Here is a 25,046-nt window from a genome sequence, read left to right as displayed (position 1 = left end):
CCAAAGCACCTTATGGCAATGATGCATCTTATAACCTCACCAGCGCAACAGCCAGGATGCCTCTCGGCAACTGTGCATTTTATATGGTGAAAGGTCTGGATGCCAGACCTGATGCTAAGCTCACCAGCCTCAGGGCTTCAACACTCTATAGTAACCACATGCTTCATCATTTCACCAGTCAGTACCAAGATGCTCTCTGGTACCCATGTGCTTTGTAGGCTCACCAGCATCAGCGCTAGACACTCGCTGGTAACTGTATGCTTCATTGGCACATTATAAGGTCACTGGGGTTTCAGAAAACATATTTATCATTTGCACATCACCAAGTAAAGTGTTCTGATTTGTTTTCATCCCATTAAAATATTGTTTTCATCACACATGGTCAAAAAATGGACATCCACAACTACTGAAATATATTTTGAAATGTCTGTACAGTTGACTTAGTTATTTAAATGTTGTGTGTTAGGAAAACCCTGACATACAACAGGCTTTCATTTCACACTTTGTTCAGCAGGTCAGAAAGTTCACCTTACACAATCCTGGAACTCTGCAGTCAGAAGGAAAATTATTTGCAAGAAGACAAACTGACTTTTGACCTCTGTCTCTGAACACACAGCAAATGTCACAAGATAGGAAAAAGATTTAAAGGCATCTTTATTGCTCCTTCTCTTTCTGAATGAACAGAACACCTAGTCTTTGTCCTTGCAAGTAGGTACTAAAATTGGCTCCACTCTAAACCTTTGAAGGCCTCATTTGGAGAGACTGGGATTAAGCTGAGTACCCATCCATCACTTCTTTCTACACTTCAAGATGAGAGGGACTGCACAGAAGCACTGGGGGGGTAATTGAAACTGCACCTGGGCCTTTTTCACAGTTGTCTTGAAGTGCCCAGAGAGATTGGGGTAATCCAGAACCACAGGAGATGCCCAGGAAAAGAGGGAGAGGGGTGGCTGTAGCCCCTGCTAGCTATAGCGCCCAGAGACGCTGACCTGTTGATAATTACTGTAGTGTGTAGTATTGAATGCAGCTGTGATTATTGCACTTTCTGTCTTGCAAAGATACACCCTGGGCTGGACATTCACTTTATTGTATCTGTTGATTGATTGTTGAGCTCTGAGCTCAAGACTGTCCTCCCCCACCCTACCTTCATGACAATCCTGTGACTGTTCATCCTGAGCCTGTGGCTGCTCGCCCTGAGCCTGTGACTACTCTTCACAGCCTGTGACTGCTTGCCCTCAGCCTATGACTGCTTGCCCTCACCTCAGCCTGTCACTACTACCCATGGCCTGTGACCGATTGCCCTGAGCTTGTGACCGCTCGCCCTCAGCCTGTGACCGCTTGCCCTCAGCCTGCGACTGCTCGCCCTCAACCTGTAACTTCTCGCCCCTGGCCTGTGACTTTCTTGCCCTTAGCATGTGACTTTCTTGCCCTCAGCCTGTGACTGCTTGCCCTCACTTCCCTCAGAGTCAAGTACGGAAGAGGGTGTACTTGGCATAGTTTATAGAGCCATAGTAGGACATGCCCCAGGGTACCGGAGGCCAACAACCTCAGTCCCCCACTGTAGGGGCCCAGTATCGATACCTGTACTGTGCTCCTCACTCCGCCCCCCCACCCACCCACAAATGGGGTCTGACTGTTTGTCATCTTACATGTTTTGAGTCCTTTAATTATTTTTGTAGAATTTTTATTGTTGTTCAGTTTATTATATTTTGTCTTTGGGGAGGGATTTGATAATGATGAGCAGCTGAGGTCGGAGCCAGTGGAGGCTGTGTGAATCTTGTCAGAAGAAGGGATCATCTGACTTCATGGACTGTAGCTCCTCCTCTCCGCTGGTGGAGGATTCTGACGTCTCCCTGGGTCACCTGTTTGATGGAGGAGCTCAGGGCACCGCTCCCGGAGGAGAGGCGGGGGGAGCCATAAGTAGGGACATTCTGACATCATAGAGTTCTGTGGGCCCTCAGGGTCATCTCTTTGATGGAGGAGCTCTGGACACCACCCCAGGAGGAGAGGCAGGGGGCATTAGTGATGCAGTGGAGGAGTCAGCACAGGGATCTGCTGACTTTATAGAATCTAGCTCCTCCTGGTCACTGGTGGGGGTTTCTGTGGGTCCTCAGGGTCATCTCTTCGATGGAGGAGCTCAGGACACCGCTCCCGGAGGAGAGGCAGGGGGCATTGGTGATGCAGAGGAGGAGCCAGGACTAGCTGCACCTCCAACAGATATTGCTGAGCTTCATGTAGAGTTCCAGCTGGTGGTTCCACGGGATAGGGCTGGGGGACCTGTGCCGAGGGCCACCCCAATGCCAGGGAGCAAAGTTCTATAGGCAGATGTACTGCCTAACCTGATGCACGCCCGGTGCCTGTGCAGTCCTTTTCTGCACTCCCTGTAGGGGTTGGAGCACAGCCAATCCAAGGCTGTCACTATTGTGAAACCTAGGCGCTGGAAGAAGGGGTGCAGGGGGTGCTGCAACACCCTCAAAGTTACCATGCTGGAGTTCAGAAGGTGAAAGAGCAATATAGAGACCTTTACATTTAGTTTTTATCCTGGCATATTTGTTTTGTGTTCAGAGACGAAGGTCAAGTATCAAGTTATGCCTTCTGACAAACTGCTGCCTATTCTTCGAAAATGGAGATTTGTGTTTACTTTTATGTTTTTTGTTGGTGTTTAATTTTATGTTTTTTTATTGGTGTTAACTTTTATGTTTTTTTGTTGTTTGCAAAGTGAGTGGATTCTGTAAATTAACTATGTGACAATCTTGCTGAGTAGACGGAGTATGAAAGTAAAGGCTGTAGGATGTGACATTTATTCTAACACAACAGGAACATGTAAATGCCTGTAAATAAACTGTGCACATATTTCAAACTAAATCAGTCATTAGTGAAGCACACACAAGGCGTGTATATTGAATTGCGATGGAAACAAAAATTTAATAGGATCAAAAGAAATCAAGAAACTTCTTTTGGTGATGCGGAAATAAATCTTTGTTGAAACCTGATTTGCAATAATCATCCTACGTGCACTATATAGGTTTATCAGTAAAATGGCATTTCTGTGTAAATTTGGTGGCCGTTTCAATGGTAAATGCACCACCTGTAAACAGTGCGTTCTCACACTATGCGTCAGTGATATATTTGCAACACTGTGCTAGAAATGCACTAGGAGTTACATACCACACCCTTACCACTCTCCTACTGAATGGACGTAGCTCACTTGCTGCACTTGTTCTTTGTGTGATGCTTGGATTTTTCACAGTCCCTAAGACTACAGTGAGCCAGTGCTTAATTTGAGCTAGTGGTTTCTGGTGCTCAGCACTGGCACTTAATTGATACCTTAGCAATATACACTGTTCCCAAGAAAAAGAGAAGGACACAGGGCAACCCTTTAGCTAGAAGCTAATGCCCTCACACATCGGATGTCATGCTTCATCATTGGGTGTGCTCCTCGTCAGACCGGCACTGCAATGTCTGTTGGACACCCCTTCAAGGGGGCTCTTTGCTGGAGATCTTATCACAATGCCTCTGTGCCGTGGTAGAAAGTATAGACGACAATGCCCACCTACAGGCACTTTAAGGATAGGAGAGCAGAAAAAGAATAAAATTGGCTCAAAACCTAACACAACACCACAAATTTATTGATCAAGGAAGGGTAATGGCCAAAGTAAAAACAAAAGACGGGAGAGTGAGGATTGAGATAATGGTCATTCACTCTCACACTCAAAGTGGAGACAGGGGGAGGGATACTGCCTCATACCCCTGTTAACAGGGTCAACATGTTTCGTGTCTCAAGGGTCCATCTGTATCCAGTGACATTTCATCAGGACCAAAATACTCAACACTTCTCCTATTAACTCAACCTATAGATCTTAGTATGTCATAAACTGTCAATTCTATTAAACTCCGGTCACTTACTAAAATAAACTGCACATTAGGCTAGCCTACTGCAAGGATCGACCGTCCCACATTATGGATCTGGCTCCATAGGAATTCACATGCCAGGGGAAAAGCGCAATCAATGTATGCAGCCGATTCCTTGCGCAGGACCTACCCGAGGCAGTGTTCCACAAGGTGGCGCTGTCTGGCTAGTGTAGAGATGACCACAACAACAGTTAATTATTAATTTAATAAACATTAAAAATGACTATTACCTGCTGCCCAAGCCATTCGTGTAGCCTTGGAGGCCAGGAATAGGCCGAATTGTCGCACTTGTAAGAGTGTTGGTTATTAGTTGTGTTGGTACTGACATTGGCAGCTCTGGCAGGGGCAATGTGCGGTGTAAGCTGCGGTGCCCTCCTGGCGAGGGATCTGGCACTTACCTTTTTTTTTTTTACAAACTAAGCACTGCAGTGATCTAACATTGCCGGCAGCACTCCCTCTCTGAAAAGTGTCCCAGCAGCACTCCTGTGGGGAGGCGCTGGTCGACCTCCATGGCACACTGCTCAGAACCAGTGTGAGTTGTGGCATTTAGAGGGATGGGAATCCATGTTCCTAGCAGGACAGCGTCCTTAGCTGAAGCAGAGGAGGAAAAGAGGTGGCTGAGGTGAACGGTGGCGATAGGAGGACCTTGCGTGGCATGTGTGTGGCAGCCGTCGTCACCACACCGACACATGCCTCACCAGCACTGTCTTAGTCTTCAAGGTGTGCACCTTACCTGCTGCAGGTCCACGTGCAAACCAGTGATGCTGTTCTTATCCACAAGGTGCAGCTAATGCCCGAGCCAGGCTGGCCCCTTGTACCCAGGGGCATAGCTTCGGGGGCGTTTGCGGTGTTACATCCTCCAGATAAATGTATTTTGTGCTAAATAGTTGGGTGCAGCTGCTTTCAGTCTGGTATGGTGAGGTGTCTGTCGGATTTTAGCAGGAATGTTTACACACACAGACAAAAATGGACACACTCTCTCCCTCTATCTGTTTGGAAAGACTTCAGAACTGTTAATTATTTCACAAAATAATGTTTTTTTCTCACATAATACCCCTACCAGTCCGCATTCCTCTCCCTTTCCACTGCCCCTTAAGCCCCTCTTGTGTGCCCTGCTTGTCATTTCATGTATTTTAACATTATGTGCCAGCCTGATTGTTGGAAAATCTGGAGCTCACATCCCCCCAGATGTACTGACCAAGCTACGCCCCTGCTTGTACCATGGCTGGTGGTATGTGCTCAGCTTAGAAGAGCTGGGGGGTCATGTCTTACCATCTTACTTAAAGGTGGTTGTTGTAGAAATGTGAACAGCTGTACCTTGAGCTGCATCAGGATTGTAAGAAGTGATACTGAGCTGCCCTGGCCAACAGACTCGAGTTCAGTATCCTGTTTATAGGTTAAATGGTAGAAATTAAATTGTCAGCCCCTGGGGATTGCCTCTTTTTAAAGTTCTGAGAGTAGATTAATAGGGTCGTAGGCACATTGTTTTCCATTCGGTCTGAAAGACATGGCTCAATCCTTTTAAGGGCTGTTTCATAATCTCCTTTTGAGTAGGGGTTGATTGGCACTGTCAGTCATTGGTACATAATGGCTCAATCCTTTCGATAACTGTTTGATAATCTCCTTCCAAGTAGGGGATGATCAATGGTGTACAAGGCCGCTAATAGATCATGGCTCAATCCTTTCGAGGACAGTTTGATCATCTCCTTTGAGCAGGGGTTGATTGGCGCTGTCAATGTCTGCTGATGGATCATGGCTCAATCCTTTCGAGGACTGTTTGATAATCTCCTTCCAAGTAGGGGATGACCGATGGTGTCCAAGGCTGCTAATAGGTCATGGCTCAATCCAGTAGAGGACTGTTTGATAATCTCCTGCCAAGTAGTGGATGATTAACAGTGTTCCAGGCTGCTGATAGATCATGGCTCAATCCTTTTGACGACTGTTTGATAATCTCCTTCCAAGTAGGGGGGTGATCGATGGTGTCCAAGGCCGCTAATAGATCATGACTCAGTCTTTTAGAGGACAGTTTGATAATCTCCTCTTAAGTAATGGATGATTAGCAGTGTCCCAGGCTGCTGATAGATCATGGCTCAATCCTTTAGAGGACAGTTTGATAATCTCCTTTGAGTAGGGGATGATTGCCGCTGTCAATGTCTGATGATAGACCATGGCTCAATCCTTTTGAGGACTGTTTGATTATCTCCTTCCAAGAAAGGGATGACCGATTGTGTCCAAGGCCGCTAATAGATCATGGCTCAATCCTTTAGAGGACAGTTTGATAATCTCCTCTTAAGCAGTGGTTGATTGGCGCTGTCATTGCCCGCTGGTACATCAGGGCTCAATCCTTTTGAGGACTGTTTGATAATCTCTTTCCAAGTAGGGGATGATCGATGGTGTCCAAGGCCGCTGATAGATCATGGCTCAGTCCTTTAGAGGACAGTTTGATAATATCCTTTGAGTAGGGGTTGATTGGCGCTGTCAATGTCTGCTGGTACATCAGGGCTCAATCCTTTAGAGGACTGTGTTTATCTCCTTCCAGGTAGGGAATGACCAACGGTGACCAAGGCCACTGAGAGATCATGGCTCAATCCTGTAGAGGACTGTTTGATAATCTCCTTCCAAGTAGGGGATGATCGATGGTGTCCAAGGCCGCTGATAGATCATGGCTCAATCCTTTAGAGGACAGTTTGATAATCTCCTTTGAGTAGGGGTTGATTGGCGCTGTCAATGTCTGCTGGTACATCAGGGCTCAATCCTTTGGAGGACTGTGTTTATCTCCTTCCAGGTACGGAATGACCAACGGTGACCAAGGCCACTGAGAGATCATGGCTCAATCCTGTAGAGGACTGTTTGATAATCTCCTTCCAAGTAGGCAGTGCTTTAAATTGAAAAATAGAAGTGCAGGTACTCTCTAATAGAGTACCTGCTTGTTTCTGAGAAGTGCCGGTACTCTCCAATTAAAAGTATTACGTTTTTCTTGAGATATGCCGGTACTCTCCCTCTCAAAATAAAAAAGTGCTGGTACTCAGTACCGGAGAGTACCGGCCCATTTAAAGCACTGCAAGTAGGGGATAACCGATGGGTGTCGAAGGCCGCTGATAGATCATGGCTCAATCCTTTTGAGGGCTGTTTGATAATCTCCTCTTGACTAGGGGTTGATTGGCACTTTCAATGTCCACTGATAGATCATGGCTCAATCCTTTGGAGGATCAGGGTAACCCACCACCATCCTACTAAGGTCGCACAGTTCTTATAGTACCAGATTTTCAGTCTTCGGTGCCACCTAAGCCCATTTGACACAGATCAAATATATAATTTGCCAATAAAAAGAATATTGCAGTTTTAAAGTCACTGCAGCTTGTGGAACTTTGGCGGCAAATACATCTTGGAGAACTGATGAAAGTTGCTTGCAGTATCTAATGAAGGTTTCTTCATGTGGTGCAACTGTCAATTTCAGATTTTCTGGCACCATTTAAGGTGGTGCAGGTTATTGCATGATCTAAGGCGTTGTTTCTTTCTGGTCTTGAGCCCTGAGCATTCGAGCCCTGTCCTGCTAACTAGCCTGGGGCGATCTCTTGTGGTGACAACAGATGTGTGGGCTAGACTAACACCTCCAACACCACACCATAGACACATCACTTCCCACCATCCATCAATTCTAACCCAACAGCATAGACAGGACACATCCCAGCATCCATCACCTCCAAAACAACACCCTCGACATAACACATAACACCATCCAACAGCTCCAACACAACAGCACAGACAGAACAAATCCCACTTCCATCACCTCCCAAACAGCACCCTAGACATAACACATCCCACCATCCATCACCTTCAACACAACGCCCTAGACATAACACAGCTCCAACCTAACACCCTCGATACAACACATCACACCATCCAACACCTCCAACACAACACCACAGACAGAACACATCCCACCATCCATCACCTCCAACACCACAGACAAAACACATCCCACCATCCACCTCCAAAACAACACCCTAGACATAACACATCCCACCATCAATCACCTCCAAAACAGCACCCTAGACATAAAACATCACACCATCCAACACCTTCAACACAACACCAGACCTAACACCTCAAACCATCCAACAGCTCCAACCTAACACCCTAGACACAACACATCACACCATCCAATACCTCCAACACAACACCACAGACAGAACACACCCCACCATCTATCACCTCCAAAACAACACCACAAACAGAACACATTCCACCATCCATCACCTCCAAAACAACACCACAGACAGAACACATCCCACCATCCATCAATTCTAACCCAACAGCACAGACAGAACAAATCCCACCATCCATCACCTCCAAAACAACACCCTAGACATAACACATCACACCACCCAACACCTTCAACACAACACCCAAGACATAACACATCACACCATCCAACAGCTCCAGCCTCACACCCTAAACACAACATATCACACCATCCAACACCTCCAACACAGCACCACAGACAGAACGCATCCCACCATCCATCACCTCCAACACAACACGCTAGACATATCACATTACACAATCCAACACCTCCAACAGAACACCCTGCACATAACACATCACACCATCCACCACTTCCAACCCAACACCCTAGACACTACACATTACTGTAGGAGGCTGGCCCGGCTTGTAGTGGGTACCAAGGGGTACTCACACTCTGTACCAGGTCCGGTTATCCCTTTTTAGTGTAGAAGAGGTGTTTCTAGCAGCTTAGGCTGAAAGAAGGTAGCTATAGCAGAGCAGCTTAGGCTGAACTAGGAGACATGCAAAGCTCCTACTATACCACTGGTGTCATATGCACAGTATCATAAGAAAACACAGTACACAGATATACTAAAAATAAAGGTACTTTACTTTTATGACAATATGCCAAAAGTATCTCAGTGAGTAGCCTCAGTATGAGGATGCTAAATATACACAAGATATATGTACACAATACCAAAAATATGTAGTAATAGTAAAAGGAAGTAATGCAAGCAATGTAAAGTTACAGTAGATTGCAATAGAAGCACATAGGTATAGGGGCAACACAAACCATGTACTCCAAAAGTGGAATGCAAACCACGAATGGCCCCCAAACCTATGTGAGCTTGTAGAGGGTCGCTGGGACTGTGAGAAAACAGTGAGGGTTAGAAAAATAGCCCACCCCAAGACCCTGAAAAGTAGGTGTAAAGTGCACCTATAACCCCCAGAGAGCACAGAAGTCGTGATAGGGGGTTTCTGCAAGGAAGACCAACACCAGCAAAGCAACAACAGTGGATTTCCGGACCTGAGTACCTGTGAAACAAGGGGACCAAGTCCAAGAGTTGCGACAATGTTGAGAGTGGGCAGATGCCCAGGAAATGCCAGCTGAGGGTGCAAAGAAGCTGACACCGGATGGAAGAAGCTTTGTGTTCTGCAAAAACGAAGAGGACTAGGAATTTCCCCTTTGGAGGATGGATGTCCACGTCGTGAAGAAGCTTGCAGAGGTGTTCCCACGCAGAAAGACCGCAAACAAGCTTTGCTAGCTGCAAGGGTCGTGGTTAGGGTTTTTGGATGCTGGTTTGGCCCAGGAGGGACCAGGATGTCGCCACTTAGATGAGGAGACAGAGGGGGCGCCCAGCAAGTCAGGGAGCCCACACAGGAGCAGGCAGCACCCGCAGAAGTATTGGATCAGGCACTTAGAGGAGGAGTGAACCGGAGTCCACCCGAAGTCAGAAAAGGGAGTCCCACGATGCCGGAGGACAACTCAGAAGGTTGTGCACTGCAGGTTAGAGTGTCGGGGACCCAGGCTTGGCTGTGCATGAAGGAAATCCTGGAAGAGTGCACAGGAGCCGGAGCAGCTGCAAATCACGCGGTACCCAGCAATGCAGTCTAGCGTGGGGAGGCAAGGACTTACCTCCACCAAACTTGGACTGAAGAGCCACTGGACTGTGGGAGTCACTTGGACAGAGTTGCTGAGTTCCAGGGACCACGCTCGCCGTGCTGAGAGGGGACCCAGAGGACCGGTGATGCAGTCTTTTGTTGCCTGCGGTTGCAGGGGGAAGATTCCATCGACCCACTGGAGATTTCTTCAGAGCTCCTGGTGCAAGAAGGAGGCAGGCTACCCCCAGAGCATGCACCACCAGGAAACAGTCGAGAAAGCCGGCAGGATGAAGCGATACAAGGTTGCAGTAGTCGTCTTTGCTACTTTGTTGCGGTTTTGCAGGCGTCCTGAGCAGTCAGCGGTCGATCCTTTGGCAGAAGGTGAAGAGGGAGATGCAGAGGAACTCTGATGAGCTCTTGCATTTGGTATCTGAAGAATTCCCCAAAGCAGAGACCCTAAATAGCCAGAAAAGGAGGTTTGGCTACCTAGGAAGGAGGATAGGCTAGCAACACAGGTAAGAGCCTATCAGAAGGAGTCTCTGACGTCACCTGCTGGCACTGGCCACTCAGAGCAGTCCAGTGTGCCAGCAGCACCTCTGTTTCCAAGATGGCAGAGGTCTGGAGCACACTGGAGGAGCTCTGGGCACCTCCCCTGGGAGGTGCAGGTCAGGGGAGTGGTCACTCCCCTTTCCTTTGTCCAGTTTCGCGCCAGAGCAGGGCTGGGGGATCCCTGAACCGGTGTAGACTGGCTTATGCAGAGATGGGCACCATCTGTGCCCATCAAAGCATTTCCAGAGGCTGGGGGAGGCTACTCCTCCCCAGCCCTGACACGTTTTTCCAAAGGGAGAGGGTGTAACACCCTCTCTCTGAGGAAGTCCTTTGTTCTGCCTTCCTGGGGCAGGCCTGGCTGGACACCAGGAGGGCAGAAACCTGTCTGAGGGGTTGGCAGCAGCAGCAGCTGCAGTGAAACCCCAGGAAAGGTAGTTTGGCAGTACCTGGGTCTCTGCTAGAGACTCGGGGGATCATGGAATTGTCTCCCCAATGCCAGAATGGCATTGGAGGGACAATTCCATGATCTTAGACATGTTACATGGCCATGTTCGGAGTTACCATTGTGACGCTATACATAGGTAGTGACCTATGTATAGTGCACGCGTGTAATGGTGTTCCAGCACTCACAAAGTCCGGGGAATTTGCCCTGAACGATGTGGGGGCACCTTGGCTAGCGCCAGGGTGCCCACACACTAAGTAACTTAGCACCCAACCTTCACCTGGTGAAGGTTAGACATATAGGTGACTTATAAGTTACTTATGTGCAGTGTAAAATGGCTGTGAAATAATGTGGGCATTATTTCACTCAGGCTGCAGTGGCAGGCCTGTGTAGGAATTGTCAGAGCTCCCTATGGGTGGCAAAAGAAATGCTGCAGACCATAGGGATCTCCTGGAACCCCAATACCATATACTAGGGAATTATATGGGTGTACCAGTATGCCAATGTGAATTGGTGAAATTGGTCACTAGCCTGTTAGTGACAATTTGTAAAGCAGAGAGAGCATAACCACTGAGGTTCTGGTTAGCAGAGCCTCAGTGAGACAGTTAGGCATCACACAGGGAACACATACATATAGCTCAGAAACGTATGAGCACTGGGCCCTGGCTAGCAGGATCCCAGTGAGACAGTGAAAACACCCTGACATATACTCACAAACAGGCCAAACGTGGGGGTAACAAGGCTAGAAAGAGGCTACTTTCTCACAATTACACAATCCAACACCAACCACAGACAGAACACATAACCCCATTTATCACCTCCAAAAAAACACCTTCAGTAGTGGACACAACATATCACACTGTCCAACACCTCCAATACAACACTCTACGGTTTCTCAGAGATATTGTGCTATCTCTGTGTGTTCTGTCTGTCTCCTCCAGTGCCCCCCCTGCCCCGCCCCCTCCCCCGGCAGCAGACAGCCCCCCCGCCCCCAGTGGATGTACAATAAATCACAGCTTCAGACAGGTGCATGCACCAGGGACCAGGGGGGCGGAGGATGCGCAGAGCCTCGGTGGACAATGGGGCTCAGGTGTGGGGCGCTGCAGAGGCCGGGGGGGGGGGGGGGGTTGTCTCAGGAGCATCCGAGGTAAAAATAGCAGCACTTTAAGAGCCGAGGGTTGAAATAACTGCGCAGACAAGAAAGCGGGCGACAAAACATGGGCAGTGAGAGGTGAGAAGTGATAACAGGTCCACAGACATCTTCGGCTGTCAGGAGACTCCCCCGTCCCGAGGAACCCTTCTCCCCATATGTATAGTTCAGCTCTACCTGTAATCGTCCTGCGTTATATATCATTATAAACAAACTATTTGTTACACCTCGGCACCAATAAAACTGAACCCGGAGTCTGTCACGTGGCTCTGCTGAGGCGATAAAACCACAATGTATTGTCCCGGAGGGCGCGTGTCTGCACAGGATGTTAGTTTACGTGTGAGCCAGGCGCAGGGAGCAGGGACAGCCCTCCCGGTGTCTGAAAGTAAAAGTGATGGATTCCAGAGCTCTGCGGCGCAGGTTCCAGTCATTAACACGCTACCGTGATCTGTGGCAGACGTGAAGGGTGGATGTTCACAGAGCATTAAGTATCCACCTCTGACGGGGAGTCACGTGTTACACTGCACTGTTCCTGCATCACCTCTGAACCCCAACAAGGCTGGGGAGCAAGGCCGTCAGGATGTGTCTGGAACAGGGGGTCCCCTTTATGGCTCCAGAAGGGACAGATCTTCGCCAGATTTTTTGAATTTACACCCGAGGCGTTTTAAGGCCTGGGCAAAGTGGGCTCGGGCCCAGGGCCCCACCTCCCAAGGGCCCCTGATAGACCCAGCTCTATTCTGCAGAGATTCCTGCTCTGATGGCCTTGAATAATTCTTAAATGGATTCTTTTAAATACAGTTTTCCTTTAATTTATTTGTAACCTGGGTTATGTGTGAATCTAATGTTGTTTGTGTCATGCATTATCCATACAAAAAGTTTCTTTTAGATCAAAACAGGGCCTCACATATGAGAAACGGGAGGAGTCACACTAACATTAGTGACCTGCTGCTGTGTGACAATAGTGAAAACACCCGTGGCAATCCCGGAATACTACATGTACATTTACAACTTGGACAGGAGTCATCTGGCCAAAGAGGGCCTGAAAGAACTGAAACTGGTTCATACATTCAAAGCTGTTCCAAACAGCGGCCCCAAAATACGTTTGGCCCGGGACCCCAAAAATACTTACGATGTCCCTGATTTACACTGAGCTCTCGCTAGATTCAGTGTATGTGGATATCCTAAAAATCTGGCACCATCCAGCCTTTGGGGGCCTACGTTGGGATTTTTGTCCTGGAGTAACATGAGATGGTGGCAGCCACAGTGGCATAACAAAGGCCCCCGCAGCCCCCCGTGGTGCGGGGCCCGAGCTCCACTGGCCCTCTCAGCACAGTACACTGTGCATGGGTGGCAGGCCCTTGACTGGGTCCAGAGGGGAGGGGGCGGGGCCCCCTTCAGGTACTCTGCAGGGAGCGCCTCAAGTTTCCTTACGAGACTTGGCCGCCTAGGGATCCAAAGGGATTGTGGTTTGTTGAAAACTGAGATGAGATAATGGGTGCAAAGTCCACAATAGTCGAGGCGCTGCCAGAATTCTAAATCCACTACGTGTAAGCATCAACAATGTTTCAGCTCCACTGAAAAGTTTATTTCAGTAAGGCTTCATCAGGGCAGGGGAGGGACATAGGCATTTTACAGTGCAGGTTCTCTCTTTGTTCACCTTTGACCCTGCATGTCACACTGTGTGACTGTGCTGTGTGTCATCCAGATGCCCTGATCCTGAGGTATCTTGTCCACCACTAGTAATCAAAAAAACAAGCATTTGCAATGCAACGGGTCTCGCATTTCTCAGAGTTAGAGCTATTAGCAGTTTAAACTCCCAACCGGGCTTTTCTTTCCTCATTAAATAGAAAAAAAAGAGTAGGATCGCACTGCTACAGTTCACTCGTAGTGAAACCTATCGGCAAAAGTGCAATTAACTATGTACCAGGGTTGATGTCGTGCAAAGCTCTCGACTTCTGCTAAGCGAGATCGCGCTGGGTAAAAAAGATAAAAAGTAGTCCTAAACCAGACGGAAAACAGCGAGCCGCGCATGTTTTCAGTACTTGGTCGCTGCTCTCGAGGAGGACTAACCACCGGAAAAGGCATGAGGTATGCGTGCCTTCCACTAATTAAAGCAAGCAGATTTTAAAAGACAAGCCCACGAACCAATGAAAGACACTGACGTGACATGGACGGGGCTCCGAGCCCTTTTCTAACTACTACAGCGTCTCGTAAGCGATACGCAGCCTCGACCCTAAAAAACAGCTGCAATATGCACTGACTACAAACTTGCTTGTTTTCATTTAATTATTCAGTAATAGGTGTTATATTAAATCCAGTGTCACTCATTTCATTGACGAAAGGCTGCACCCCAGACCCGCCATGTTGTAAACCTTTGGGCATGTGCTGGATGCACCATCCTGTTTCTTCCCCACTCCGGTTATTGTCGTGTCAGCTTCGTGCCATGATCGCTCATCTGTGTCTCCAGGGGAGGGATGCAGCCACGCCTTGATATCCCTCCTTCGTATCTGCCCAATCAGAATCTCAGCGGAGTCACTGAACACCCACCAGGTGGCTGCCCACAGTCACTGAAAGTGTGTGTCCCAGGTACATACCCTCACCTTTCCCGAAGACTTGAGCTCAGCAGCTCTGCCCTAGATGCCAGAGAAGGGTGGCATTCAACCCTGAGGGAAGAGGCGAGTGCCACAGGGCCACCTTGTTGTGAGTGAATGCTGAGTGAGCTACCCACCGCGCAGCCTCTCGCATACCGAGGGACTCTGTTCATAGTGAGACATTGTGGGGAAACACTTGTCCTCTCGAGTTTCCCGCGCTGTGCATTAGTAGCTCTTGATGTTTTTTTACGTCGGTAAGTAGGACTACAACTCCCAGAATGCAAAATCAAAAACCTGAACTGGGTGAGTTACTGGAGCATGGACCTGGGGAACTTGAAAGCTCTGCGTAGCAATGCTACTACAAATGCATATCTAGTACACATCTGAGCTGAATTTATCCTACAGCTGTAAATTATGAATTGTGAGCTTGAAATGTGCTTTCACGAAAACTGCACCACAACCCAGACGATTGTTAACCAATTAAATCTGTATTTTTCTGTTTTTGTTGACAGTACATCCACTCTGCTGGGATAGTGCACAGGGTGAGTATGGTGATTCAATCATAAGTAAAGCATTAGCGTGTGTGTGAAGGTCATGAGAGAGAGAGACAGACAGAGAGAAACTTTGTGTGCCTGTGAAGGTCAGGAAAGAGAGAGAGCATGTGTAGGTCATGAGTGTGTGTTAGAAGGTATGAAGACCTTGAGCATTTGTGTGTGTGAAGGCCATGAGAGATGTTTGTGTGTGAGAGAGCGAGATGTGTGTGTGTTTGTTAGTGTTTGAACGCCATCAGCATGTGTGTGTGTGTGAAGGCCATGAGTGTGTGTGTGAGAGAGAGAGAGAAAGAGAGCGCGTTGTCTGTGTTAGTTTGTATGAAGGCCTTGAGCATCTGTGTGTGTGTGTGTGAGAGAGAGAGAGTGCGTGTGTGTGACAGAGAGAGAGAGCGCAAGATGTGTGTGTGTATGAAGGCCATGATAGTGTGTGTGTGTGTGTGTGTGTGAGAGAGAGAGAAAGAGAGCGAGTTGTGTGTCTGTGTGTTTGTTAGTGTGTATGAAGGCCTTGAACATCTGTGTGAAGGCCATGATAGTGTGTGTGTGTGTGTGTGTGAGAGAGAGAGGGAGATAACGAGCTGTGTGTGTGTGTTAGTGTGTATGAAGGCCATGAAAGTGTGTGTGTGCGTGAGAGAGAGAGAAAGAGAGCGAGCTGTGTGTGTGTGTTAGTGTGTATGAATGCCACGGGTGTGTGCGTGTGTGTGTGAAAAAGAGAGAGAGATAGCGAGCTGTGTGTGTGTGTTAGTGTGTATGAATGCCACGGGTGTGTGCGTGTGTGTGTGAAAGAGAGAGAGAGATAGCGAGCTGTGTGTGTGTGTTAGTGTGTATGAAGGCCATGATAGTGTGTGTGTGTGTGAGAGAGAGAGAGAGAGAGAGAGAGCTGTGTGTGTGTGTATGAATGCCCCGGGTGTGTGCGTGTGTGTGAGAGAGAGAGAAAGAGAGCGAGTTGTGTGTGTTTGTTAGTGTGTATGAAGGCCATGAGTGTTTGTGAGAGAGAGAGAAAGAGAGCGAGTTGTGTGTGTGTGTGTTAGTGTGTATGAAGGCCATGAGTGTGTGAGAGAGAGAGAAAGAGAGCGAGTTGTGATTGTGTGTGTGTGTTAGTGTGTATGAATGCCACGGGTGTGTGATTATGTGTATGTGTTAGTGTGTATGAATGCCACGGGTGTGTGATTGTGTGTGTGTGTTAGTGTGTATGAATGCCACGGGTGTGTGATTGTGTGTGTGTGTTAGTGTGTATGAATGCCACGGGTGTGTGATTGTGTGTATGTGTTAGTGTGTATGAATGCCACGGGTGTGTGATTGTGTGTGTTTGTTAGTGTGTATGAATGCCACGGGTGTGTGCGTGTGTGTGAGAGAGTGTCTGCAGGTGCGCGCCACAGTACAATCCTGCCAGCATCATCTGAGCTGAAGGAACACCTCTGGGTGAGATCATGCGTCTTTACGCATGACTTTAGATGGCGGCCTCGGTGTTTACATGGCTTGGAGTACAAAGGGCGCTGTTTGCAGAAGGCCTCGGCGCCGGGAGGCTCCCAGGGAGGGGATCAGCCGGTTCAAGAGCCGAGGAAGGCAGGGTGGGCTCCCTGCATACCAGAGGCCGCTGGCCTTGTTGCTTGGCGCACTGTACATTCAAGGAGGCCTAACCGCGGCCCCTCTTGGGGGCAGCAGCCGAATCAGCTCTGAAAGTGGCCCGCAGCCCTGCTGGACTCCCCCAGAGAGAGGGGCGAGGAAAACATAACACGATCTGCAAACAAAAAACAGAAAATAAACTGGAACATGAAAAGAGAATTGCACAGAACTGCAGCCTGCCGGTGCACACGAGTTCAAAACATGTCATTGCCCTTGGAGCACTTGAGACCAGGCTCAGCAGCGTGAGAATCTCCTCTCATTAAAAGTACAGCCCTTTATCAACTAAACTCTGCGTCCTCGAGTGAACCCTCGGCCTTCAGATATAGAACTGGTGAAAAATGCAAGGAGGGGTTTGAATTTCGAACGATTTTCTGCAGTTATGGGCAGAGTGCCTGGAGCCTCAAGTATAGCGCCTAGAGCTGGAGACTGGCACACCCCATGCAACCTCTGATATAGAGCAACGAAGCAGTGTGAACCCTATCTTATTGCCAGGCTCTATTTAGAGAAAGCGGATTTGCGAGGGATGGAAAGTCACCCACAAAGAAGAGGTTTCCAGAAAACACCGCAAACCAACAGGAATACAAGAGGTCCCTTCGTGGTGCTGCAAATAATGTTTGTCCAATCTAGCATTGTTACTTTCCAGTGTTTGGAAAAAAGAGTAGAAAGAGGGAGAGAGAGCAGGGGATCCTTGCAGATTATTTGAGGCAGCCAATCAGAGTGCATGCTTTCTCAAGCGAGCCAATCAGCACAGAGCCGGTGTGCTTCTCACTCTACCAAGATGGCTGCCCCAGCACATCCTCCACTTACTCTGGCACATGGTTAAGAAAGATGCATGTTCCTTGATCCAAAGTTGGGATGAAGGGTGAACACAACAAATGGACTGAGAAAGGCCTCATACAGGCTCAAGTAAGGGACAGCGGTGTGAGGGCAAACCTCGTGCTGGAGAGCCTGTAGGGTCTGCAGCGCAATGACCACAGCTTTCCCCAGGAGGGTCTAATCCATCCCTCATGTTGAGGATTACCACTAACCGTGTAAATGAGTTCCATTGAGATAGTATTTTCTGTGGATCTCCTGAAAAATCAGATTTGGACCTGCCCTTGTTGACAAAAGCTTGGCACCCCTGCCCAGCTGTGTTACAGGAGGCGGGATCAAGTGTTGACTTGGTGGTCCCGGCGCCCACTGGCTTACGCCAGGAACGCGGTGTCTACGTATTTCCACTCCCTAGTGTTTGTTTGACTGATGTGTGTGAGTTCACTAACCTGTGTTCCTCACCCCACGTTTACTTTCTTCTTCTTACAGGATCTAAAACCTAGCAACCTGGGCATCAGTGTGAGTGGCGATCTCAAGGTAAGTGCCAGGGACTGAGAACTGGGTGTATTCAGACTAGGGTTTTTTCCTCTATCGACTGATATGAACATTGTTTTCTTTCTCCTAATATAGCATTTTACCTGCAAATACACGTGCAAATGATTTGCCTGCAGAATGATCTGTATTTCTGCAATACCTTTCCACTCTCACCAGGGGCGTATCACGATGGGCCAAGCTCCTGATTTTTGTGTGCGAAGTGTCTAAGGTTCAGACATATGTAACTAGGAATTTCACTGAGTTAATGCATGAATATTAAACAGAACAAGTTGCAAACGGTAAGCAGGCACTGCCTCTCTCAGTTCCCAACTCAAACTTCCAAGTTAGATATTTCAACGCATGCAAATAAATAGGGGTGGGCGGAACTCGTGGATTTTCACTCCCTGGAATTCCGCGGAGTTACATAAAAACTCAGTGAGATTCTGCAGAGTTCCGCAGGTGGGAGGAATTCAGGCATGTCACACTACTTGTGCTGATTTTTAGCACTGGGAGCTTCTCCGTGATGTGAAATCAGCCGAACGGTACGCCAAGTGCCAGAGGCTGCTGCTTCTTTCTGGCGCACGAGTAGAGTTTCTACTTGAGTGGCAGCTTTCTCAATACGAATGCCTGCTGCGACCACTCGCATTCAGAAATCTAACCAGGAGGCCTTCCAGTACCCAAAACTCGCCCTAGGGGATGCAAATTCTCACTCGCACTCGCCAACTTAATGTTGACAAGCTGCTGGTGAGAAAAAAAACTCTGCCATGCGTTGGTTGGCAGAGTTTTGTCACAGCTCTGCTCTCCAAGAGGGACGTGGAGTGGGCAAAACCCTATGATCTCTGCCGGCAGAGCGGAAGTTCTCACCCACCTCTAAAAATAAGGAGGCGCTCGGCCCATCCCAATACACCCCCAAAACTTACATGGTATTCCAATGTTGATCACCAGTATCTTTCTGGACTGACTGAATCTTTCATCTTTTGGGGGGGCATAGCACAGCGGTAATTTCAATGGCTGTTCCATATAATCCAGTCACTCTGCACAGCTCAGACGATGACCCTAAAACAGGGCCCAGAACCTGATTTATGGTTTCATGGGGACAGTAATTCTGCCACTTTGAAGGACCACCATCTGTCAGGTGACTGCCCACCCGGAGTTCCAGCAGTTTCTTTCAATGTACAAAACGTTTGGTGGACGCCCATTGTCCATTTTCACAAAACATTTAACTTTTTTGTTTTTCAGGAAACAAAATACTAAAGCAGGAGTTTGTGCCTGAATAACAAAAAAACGAATGGCCTTTGCACCCTGGGAGTTTTCTTCCATGGTTTAATATCATTATTCTTTTTTTCCTGTCCCTTACCACTAGGGTTTTCCTGGAAGTGACAGACAGAAAAAAAAGACATTAAACCGAGGAAGTTTGCAGTCTATGGAGCTAGTGTGGGCCTCCGGTGATGGAAAACTTTAGATCGCCCACCTGTAAGTGAGGTGGGCAAAGCAAGGGTTGGTGGAGCGGTACCCCCTCTTGTTTGCAATGGAGAACCCTGTCTGCCAATCTCTAAATCAGGCCCCAAGTTTACCAATTGACTGTGGATTTAGCAATGGTCTAAATTCAGTTTTCCAAGATTAAACGTTCATCGTTGACTTACATTATCTATGCGCCTCAAGGCGGACAGAGCTAGCTCGAGGAATGCCTCCCTTCTCTCCGGTGTACTTCCAGCCATTTGAACAGATCATCCTCGACCCTTTTCAGAAAAAACCTCCTGCAGACCCAAGATCCTGGCCATCCGTTAGCCAATCACAATCCTCCCCTTCCTCAGCAAAATCATGGAAAGGCAAACGACAAGTGTTAGAGCCCATTGATCCCTCCCACCTCCTGCACACCCTCAGAGCAGATCCCGCCCTTCCCTGGCCAGTTTGAGGGAACAACTCCTAGGAATAGAAACCTGCCCTTATTCTACCTGACCTTCTCGCCACCAAAGACCCTGTCCCCATATAATCCTACTGAAAAGCTTCAAGCCGTGGGCTGGCATATCTGGACGTGCTGAGCAACAGGTCTGAATCCTCTGATTCATGATTGGGTCATTTGTGTCGTCCAGATGCCCCGTGTAGCCGCGTCCAGAACAGATTGGTCTTCTTATGCCTCTGTTTGGTGTCTACTTGGTCCCACTGGTTCAGCCTCTTGGACACGGCCACATGAACTCCCGCTTGTACGGTGATGACTTACAAGCAACGTCCAGTTGGGGCATGTCCCAGAGACTCCACGTAACATCACCGGGACCACCGGTTCCACCAGAAGAAGGAGCATCCTGGGAAAGAACAGCACCAAGACCCTGGTGATGAGAAACACCAACCTCAGATCTAACTCTGAACCCTGTGCTACCGCCGGCCCTGAGCGCCCGGAGCACCATCACCACCACCCTCTCCATCTCCTAAAGATGAGGAACCTAGGGATTCTTTGTGATGCCAAGGTCCCTTCTGGTCCTCCACCCTAAACCAGTGCAGAGGCAGAGTGTGAACATGGACTTCCCTCTTCTTTGAAGCATCAGCCACTTCTTCAGTCTGACCTTAGTCGTGTCGACAAAACCCCTCGGTCTGGCACAGAGAGACTTCAATATCATATGTACTCGGCTCCCCGAACACCTTTTGTGCCTGGTTCAAAGGCTTCAGAACCAGGCAGCTGGATTCTGCTGTAATCTTAGTAAGTGGCACCTGAACAAACCTGCCCTAAAACCAGTCCATTCACCTCCAGTCAGCCCTGCCACGATCCCAGGTCCCTGCGCAATGTGATGCGCCAGTCCAGGTTTCCCTTTGAATTCTGGGACTTGTAGTCCTATTTATTTCATTATAAAATAGGACTACACGTTCCAGAATTCAAAGGAAATACTCTGGAGCAGCCCAACAAGCATGAGCAGCTATGAACCAGTCTGGCTTCGGGTGGATGCCAGGGTTAAATGTGGGGTCCAGTGCACCTTCCGTAAAGCACATAGGACGGCCTGAGCTGGTCACCTCCAGAAACTGATCACCCTGGCACGTTGCATGAGTAACACGGCTAGGAGGTATGATTACATTCAGGTACAGAGCGATAATGACCACATTAAACGGTTTAATTGTTCAGTGAACAGCCTTTCCTTTCTAACTCCTGTGGTAGATGGCTTTCGCTGTGCTGAGAAGACCCACAAAAATCACTGGGGGTCGAAACGTCAAGAATAAAGAAGGGGTGTCTAGAACAGATGTATTTTTCTATCCAAATATTCAAGATTATATTGGACTGTGTAAGATTCAACAAGGGGACATCCCCTGAAGTCACATTGTATGTATGTATATTGTAACTTCACTGGTGCCACTAGCACTCTTGAGCTCTGCGTCTCGACACCAATGACCAGCACAACACCAATGACCAGCACAACACCAATGTACAGCACAACACCAATGCACTGCACAACACCAATGCACAACACCAATGTACGGCACAACCATGTAAAGCACAGCACCATTGTACAGCACAACACCAATGATCAGCACAACACCATTGTACAGCACAACACCATTGTACAGCACAACACCAATGACCAGCACAACACCAATGTACAGCACAACACCATTGTACAGCACAACACCATTGTACAGCACAACACCAATGCACAGCACAACACCATTGTACAGCACAACACCAATGACCAGCACAACACCAATGACCAGCACAACACCAATGCACAGCACAACACCAATGTACAGCACAACACCAATGACCAGCACAACACCAATGCACTGCACAACACCAATGCACAACACCAATGTACAGCACAACCATGTACAGCACAACACCATTGTACAGCACAACACCAATGACCAGCACAACACCATTGTACAGCACAACACCATTGTACAGCACAACACCAATGACCAGCACAACACCAATGTACAGCACAACACCAATGTACAGCACAACACCATTGTACAGCACAACACCAATGCACAGCACAACACCAATGCACAGCACAACACCATTGTACAGCACAACACCAATGACCAGCACAACACCAATGCACAGCACAACACCAATGCACAGCACAACACCACTGAAAAGTGCAGACACGCTTGTAATTTGTTTCAACTGAAAGGCCTTGTCCAGAAGGATTATATCTACTCTGGCAGTTAAGGGAGCTTATTCACACATGAAATAACTTTTAAAAACAGACCCACTGACTCTATGTTCTTTTTGTACCATGGGGATGCAGGTCAGGGGACTGAGAGAGAAAGGGAGGCCTCCAAGTACATAGAAAAAGATGTGATTCAATACAGTATCTTACTGTAGGACGTTGGTCTCCTCGGGTTTTAGGCCCGAATTTAAGATTAGCAGCGCTGCATTCAATGCAGCACCACTGTTCTTGCGCCACTTAGCGCCCCCCTAACACCACCATGTGTGCGCTGTGTTTAATATACGGAACACCATGGCGCAGGGCAGGGGCAACAGCGTATTTTTTTTTAACATTATTGATTTACTCTGCAGGACTAGTGCTGAAATTTTGGTACTAATCAGAGTACATAGGGTTTCATTAAAACGAATGGTGTGCCCCCTTTTAATTCCTGCTCTGTGCAGGCGTTAAAAATATCCATTAAAAATGCTGCAGTCCACTGCGCCATTTATGCCGCCCCCCTAACGGTGGAACACCACCCTTGCATACATTATGCCTGGCGCGGGCATAATGTGTCGCAAGGAGTTACAAAGTGGGGCAATGCATGCATTGCCCCACTTTGTAAATATGGTGCAGCAAATTTGGCCTCCTTGAGCCACATTAGCGTCATAAAAAATAACGCTAATGTGGCTCAAGGAGGTGCTAGGCCCTCTTAAATTTGGGCCTAGATTTCTTAAAAAAAAAAAAATAGTGCCAGGGCCCTCCTCAGGAGGCAATTGTAGCTTGAACCCCTCATTGTTCTGCCAGTTACACAACTATTAATCATCACCTCCTACAGGTTGGACAATTCAGACTATTCCAGCCCTCCAAAGGTATAAGAAGGTCTTGGGAGGTAGGAAATAATCGTTTTAATACATAAATCCAATCAAATCAAATCAAATCAAAAACATTTAGAAAGCGCGCTACTCACCCGTGAGGGTCTCAAGGCGCTAGGGGGAGGGGGTTACTGCTGCTCGAAGAGCCAGGTCTTGAGTTGCCGCCGGAATGCGAGGTGGTCCTGGGTGGTCCTGAGGTTGGTGGGGAGGGAATTCCATGTCTTGGCCACCAGGTAGGAGAAGGATTTCCCACCTGACGTGGTGCGGCGGATGCGAGGGACGGCGGCGAGAGCGAGGTTGGCGGAGCGAAGTTGACGGGTGGGCGTGTAGAAACTGAGGCGACGGTTGAGGTATTCGGGTCCCTTATTGTGGAGGGCTTTGTGTGCGTGGGTGAGGAGCCGGAAGGTGATCCTTTTGTTGACGGGAAGCCAGTGCAGGTGTCTCAGGTGGGAGGAGATGTGGCAGTTGCGGGGTATGTCGAGGACGAGGCGGGTGGAGGCGTTTTGTATTCGCTGCAGACGTTTCTGGAGTTTAGCGGTGGTTCCTGCGTATAGGGTGTTACCTTAGTCCAGGCGGCTCGTGACGAGGGCGTGGGTCACAGTCTTTCTGGTGTTGGCGGGGATCCAACGGAAGATCTTTCGGAGCATGCGGAGGGTGAGGAAGCAGGAAGATGATACGGCGTTGACTTGTTTGGTCATGGTGAGAAGTGGGTCCAGGATGAATCCGAGGTTGCGCGCGTGGTCTGAAGGGGTGGGTGCGGTGCCCAGGGCCGTGGGCCACCTGGAGTCGTCCCAGGCGGACGGGGTGTTTCCGAGGATGAGGACTTCCGTTTTGTCTGAGTTCAGTTTCAGACGGCTGAGTTTCATCCATTCTGCGACGTCTTTCATTCCATCTTGCAGATTGGTCTTGGCGCTGGTGGGGTCCTTGGTGAGGGAAAGTATCAGCTGAGTGTCGTCGGCGTAGGAGGTGATGTTGATGTTGTGTTTGCGTACGATGTCGGCGAGGGGGCTCATGTAGACATTGAAGAGAGTCGGGCTGAGCGAGGAGCCTTGTGGGACGCCGCAGATGATCTCGGTGGGGTCTGAGCGGAACGGTGGGAGGTAGACTCTTTGGGAGCGGTTGGAGAGGAAAGAGGTGATCCAGTCCAGGGCCTGTCCTTGGATACCGGTGGAGCGGAGGCGGGATATTAGGGTTCGGTGGCAGAGAGGTCGAGGAGGATGAGGGCGACTGTTTCTCCGTTGTCCATCAGAGTTCTGATGTCGTCTGTGACTGAGATGAGGGCGGTTTCTGTGCTGTGATTAGCTCGGAATCCGGACTGAGAGGGGTCGAGTAGGTTGTTGTCTTCAAGGAAGTTGGTAAGTTGCTTGTTGACGGTCTTCTCTATGACTTTGGCAGGGAAGGGGAGGAGCGAGATGGGGCGGAAGTTCTTCAGGTCGCTGGGGTCCGCCATAGGTTTCTTCAGTAGGGCGTTGACTTCTGCATGTTTCCAGCTCTCGGGGAAGGTGGCGGAAGTAAACAAGCTGTTGATAATGATCTGGAGATGCGGGGCGATGATGTCGTCGGCTTTGTTGAAGATGAAGTGTGGGCAGGGGTCAAAGGGGGCACCGGAGTGGATGGAGTTCATGGTAGCTTTGGTCTCTTCCGTGCTGATGTGAGTCCAGGCGTTGAGGGTGATGGCTGGGGTTGTAGGTTCTGTGGTGGTTGGCTGGGTCTGGTGTCCAAAGCTGTCGTGTAGGTCGGTGATCTTACAATGGAAGAAGGTGGCGACGGAGTTGCAGAGGTCTTGTGAGGGCGTGATGGCGTTGGCGTTGGCATTAGGATTGGAGAGCTCTTTGACAATGTTGAAGAGTTCTTTGCTGTTGTGAGTATTCTTGTCCAGTCTGTCTGTGAAGGAAGTTCTTTTGGTGGCGCGGATCAGTTGGTGGTGTTCGCGGGTGGCGTTTTTGAGGGCAGACATGTTTTCTGCGGTGTGGTCCTTGCGCCAGGC

At 48.8% G+C, this 25,046-nt stretch overlaps 1 protein-coding gene across 1 annotated transcript in view; it reads left to right on the top strand.

The window, feature by feature from the left end:
* LOC138258841 (mitogen-activated protein kinase 14A-like) overlaps positions 1-25,046 on the top strand; it is a 157,936-nt gene that overhangs the window by 72,444 nt on the left and 60,446 nt on the right. Inside the window, exons 5-6 of the mRNA XM_069206117.1 lie at positions 15,046-15,075; positions 18,007-18,054. Coding sequence (XP_069062218.1) covers positions 15,046-15,075; positions 18,007-18,054 — 78 coding nt within the window. The remainder of the gene's footprint in view (positions 1-15,045; positions 15,076-18,006; positions 18,055-25,046) is intronic.

Source organism: Pleurodeles waltl, chromosome 9 (genome assembly GCF_031143425.1).
Source record: "Pleurodeles waltl isolate 20211129_DDA chromosome 9, aPleWal1.hap1.20221129, whole genome shotgun sequence".
NCBI lineage: Eukaryota > Metazoa > Chordata > Amphibia > Caudata > Salamandridae > Pleurodeles > Pleurodeles waltl.
This window is presented reverse-complemented; position numbering and strand designations above follow the sequence as displayed.